Raw genomic sequence first — 3,169 nt, forward strand, 5'->3', positions numbered from 1 at the left:
ATTTTTCGCTGCGTTGTGGGCAGGGTAAGCAGAATATCCGCTCTGCAACATATCTGCGTGACATTTGAAGTTCCGACTGGCTGTGGCGGCGTCCACAAATGCCGCAACGGCATGGATTTTTCCTGCTTTCTGTGTTACTTTCATAGTATTGACAAATAATGAGACTTAATGCGAAAAACTACTTTAAATGCGAAAACGTTACAATCATAATTGCCTCAATTTTGATTTTTCTGGAACCAGACCAAACGTATATAAAAGAAATTAAGCAACGTCTCGTAATTGACGAGTGCTCTCTCTTCATCAAACATAAATGCCGAGAAGAGGAGCAGCTGGGACTACTGCACGTGTCTATCCAGGCAGCGGAAACATGGCTGCCGCGGGGCTGGTGCTGGTGCGTCTGCTAATGGTGCTGGCGGCAGTGGTGTCCACTCTAACCGCTCTGAACGGTAAGTGACTCGGTGGAGTCGACCCTAACCGCTCTGAACGGTTAGTGACTCGGTGGAGGCGACTCTAACCGCTCTGAACGGTTAGTGACTCGGTGGAGTCGACTCTAACCGCTCTGAACGGTGTCTCGGTGGAGTCGACTCTAACCGCTCCGCAGAACGGTGAGTGACTCGGTGGAGTCGCCTCTAACCACTCTGAACGGGGTCTCGGTAGAGTCGACTCTAACAACTCTGAACGGTGAGTGTCTGAGTCGGTAGAGTCACCTCAGAAAACAGACGCTCAGTCAAGCAGAGTTCTCCCTGTTGGGATAGCCGCTTTGGGTCTAATAAGTTTTTCTTAGGGACTAAAATTTGAGGGTTAACATTGCTAGTGGTTATTTTTCTTTTGGTGACCTCCAATGAGCTCAGCGGTGACCTGATAAAATGGTCACTTGTTGTCAGTGCCCGTGCCTCCGAGGGCCTCTGCTCCGTTCAAGACCCGACGTGCCAGTTTCCTGGCCTGCGTCTAGGCCTGAGAGCGGCCCTGCTCTGTTTCAGACCCGACGTGTGAGTGTCCGGACGGTTTTAAGCTGTGCGCCGGCCACTGCCTGCGGCGGCTGGACCGGGTGCTCACCTACGACGAGGCTCGGATCATGTGCGCCGGCCTGGGCGCCCACCTGGCCGTGCCGCGCACAGAGGCGGAGAACCAGTGCGCCGACAGCACCGCCGCCGGCCAGCTCGTCTGGCTGGGCGTCACGGAGGTGCCCGGAGACGAGGGACACTACGTCGGCGCCGACGCGTGCGGCGACGTGCCCGTCGGCCAGTTCTGGGCCAGCGGCCAGCCGGAGAACTACGGGCCGCGCGGCGAGGACCGGGTGGTGATGGTTCCGCACGACAGCGGTACCGTGCACGCCGTCGGATGGCACGACAACCCGGCCGAACAGGAGTGGCACCCACTCTGCCAGCGCTCGCTGTTCTACCGGCCCGACTGCGTGAACTGAATGACATACTGACGCTCTATGGCTGAGTGAACTGAATGAGATACTGACGCTATACCTACCGGCCCGACTGCCTGAACTGAATAACTGACGCTCCACGACTGCGTGAACTGAATGACGTACTGACGCTCCACGACTGTGTGAACTGAATGACATGCACACTCTACCGGCCCAACTGCCTGAACTGAATAACGTACTGACGCTCTACGACTGTGTGAACTGAATGAGATACTGACGCTATACCGGCCCGACTGCATGAACTGAATGACATACTGACGCTCTACGACTGTGTGAACTGAATGACATACTGACGCTCTACGACTGTGTGAACTGAATGACATACTGACGCTCTACCGACCGGACTGTGTGAACTGAATAACATACTGATGCTCTACGACTGAATGGACTATATGATCTACTGACGCTCTACCGGCCGCACCGCGTGAAATGAATAAATAGCCCCCTGTCAAAACAACTGATTTTATATTGATTATGAAATGCATTCGGCTGTCTAAACATTACTTTGGCTGCAGGAGCTTCAGGTTTCAGTATATTCACCCGGCAATACAAATATACGCAACTCGTAATTTTGCCTTTGTCTAGCGGATGACACAGCAATGTTGTGGCCAGGTTGTATTATCAGTCCGAAGTCATTGCTTAACCAATTCGATGTATGTAAATACGCATGAAGATTATAAACTGTACGCCATTGGCCACAATTGGTTATCTGGGAAACGAAGCCACTTTGACCAAATCTATGAATAGAATGAATATGAGTAGCCTTATGTTCATGTTGTATGTTCCGAAATGGATCTAATCAAAACTTAGTTAACCCGCACCCGTTGGGGTCCGCCGATCAACGCGCCCCGTTGGGGGGGGGGACATTTCCCCCCTCTCCTAAGATCTCGAGAACCACGCAACATAGCGACAAGCAGCAAACGGTGTTAGATAGCCCCAACAGAGAACTACCTTGTGACCCAATTTCATTGACCTCGATCAAACAGATGACGTCACAGACCAGGTCAAAGGTCGAATTTTCACCTTTTACAGGCATTTCAAGAAATGTGTTGTAAAATTGAGTAACATCCATGTCATTTGAAAATCATCGATGGGGCATTGTTCGTAAAACACATATTTTGCTATTTGAGGTCACTGATACCAGGTCAGGTCACAAAGGTCAGGTCACTGAGGGTCACAATATGAAAGTATCATGTGTTGCATGCTTTATGGTCCATTTTACATGGCAAATGTGATTATGCGATAGGCGTTATCACAAGTGTATTCGCGGCCATTGGGGCGACGTAAGAAAAGAAGAAAACAACTGGCCCCAAGAACTTTAAATTATCAGTTAGCATGCACATTTTCCTTGATATGTAAAGAATTTACCATTAATTGTTAGAGAAAATTGCATTTAAAATCTTCCATTTATGCTTTTTTCATCGTTTGCACAGTATGTTCTTTTACTAAGCTAGAAACACTAATTATAAATAGTTCCCGCATCATCAAGAACAATAGGGAAGGCTTGAAGTGAATACAATAATCTAAACGGTTTTGTAATCCATGTGAAGACACTTCTAAAATTGCCTGTAGAAATATTAAAGGCAAAAGTTCAACTTTTTCACAAGACGGATGGCTATAAACCTATTCAGCGTGTGACAACTCAGCCGGTATATCGTCGCCTACAGCCCAGCTTTCCCTAGTGACCGATAGAGGCGCTGCTATCGATGTCCGCCCGTGCCGCCTAACGGT

General features: G+C 49.4%; 1 protein-coding gene across 1 annotated transcript; it reads left to right on the plus strand.

Moving 5' to 3' along the window:
- Window positions 1–310: 310 nt before the first annotated feature.
- On the plus strand, window positions 311–2,007 carry LOC122376758 (brevican core protein-like). The gene is made up of 2 exons (XM_043356698.1): window positions 311–446; window positions 981–2,007. Exons 1-2 carry the CDS (start codon window positions 311–313, stop codon window positions 1,421–1,423), a joined length of 579 nt encoding a protein of 192 aa, XP_043212633.1. The 3' UTR covers window positions 1,424–2,007.
- The last annotated feature ends 1,162 nt before the right edge of the window (window positions 2,008–3,169 follow it).

Source organism: Amphibalanus amphitrite, unplaced genomic scaffold, assembly GCF_019059575.1.
Source record: "Amphibalanus amphitrite isolate SeventyFive unplaced genomic scaffold, NRLGWU_Aamphi_draft 002281F_arrow, whole genome shotgun sequence".
NCBI lineage: Eukaryota > Metazoa > Arthropoda > Thecostraca > Balanomorpha > Balanidae > Amphibalanus > Amphibalanus amphitrite.

What these genes read in the sequence shown, in the direction of transcription:
- LOC122376758 (XM_043356698.1), top strand. Translation starts at nt 311, where the DNA reads ATGCCGAGAAGAGGAGCAGCTGGGACTACTGCACGTGTCTATCCAGGC. An exon ending in CACTCTAACCGCTCTGAACG is followed by an intron (nt 447 to 980) that starts GTAAGTGACTCG and finishes GCTCTGTTTCAG; the next exon opens with ACCCGACGTGTGAGTGTCCG.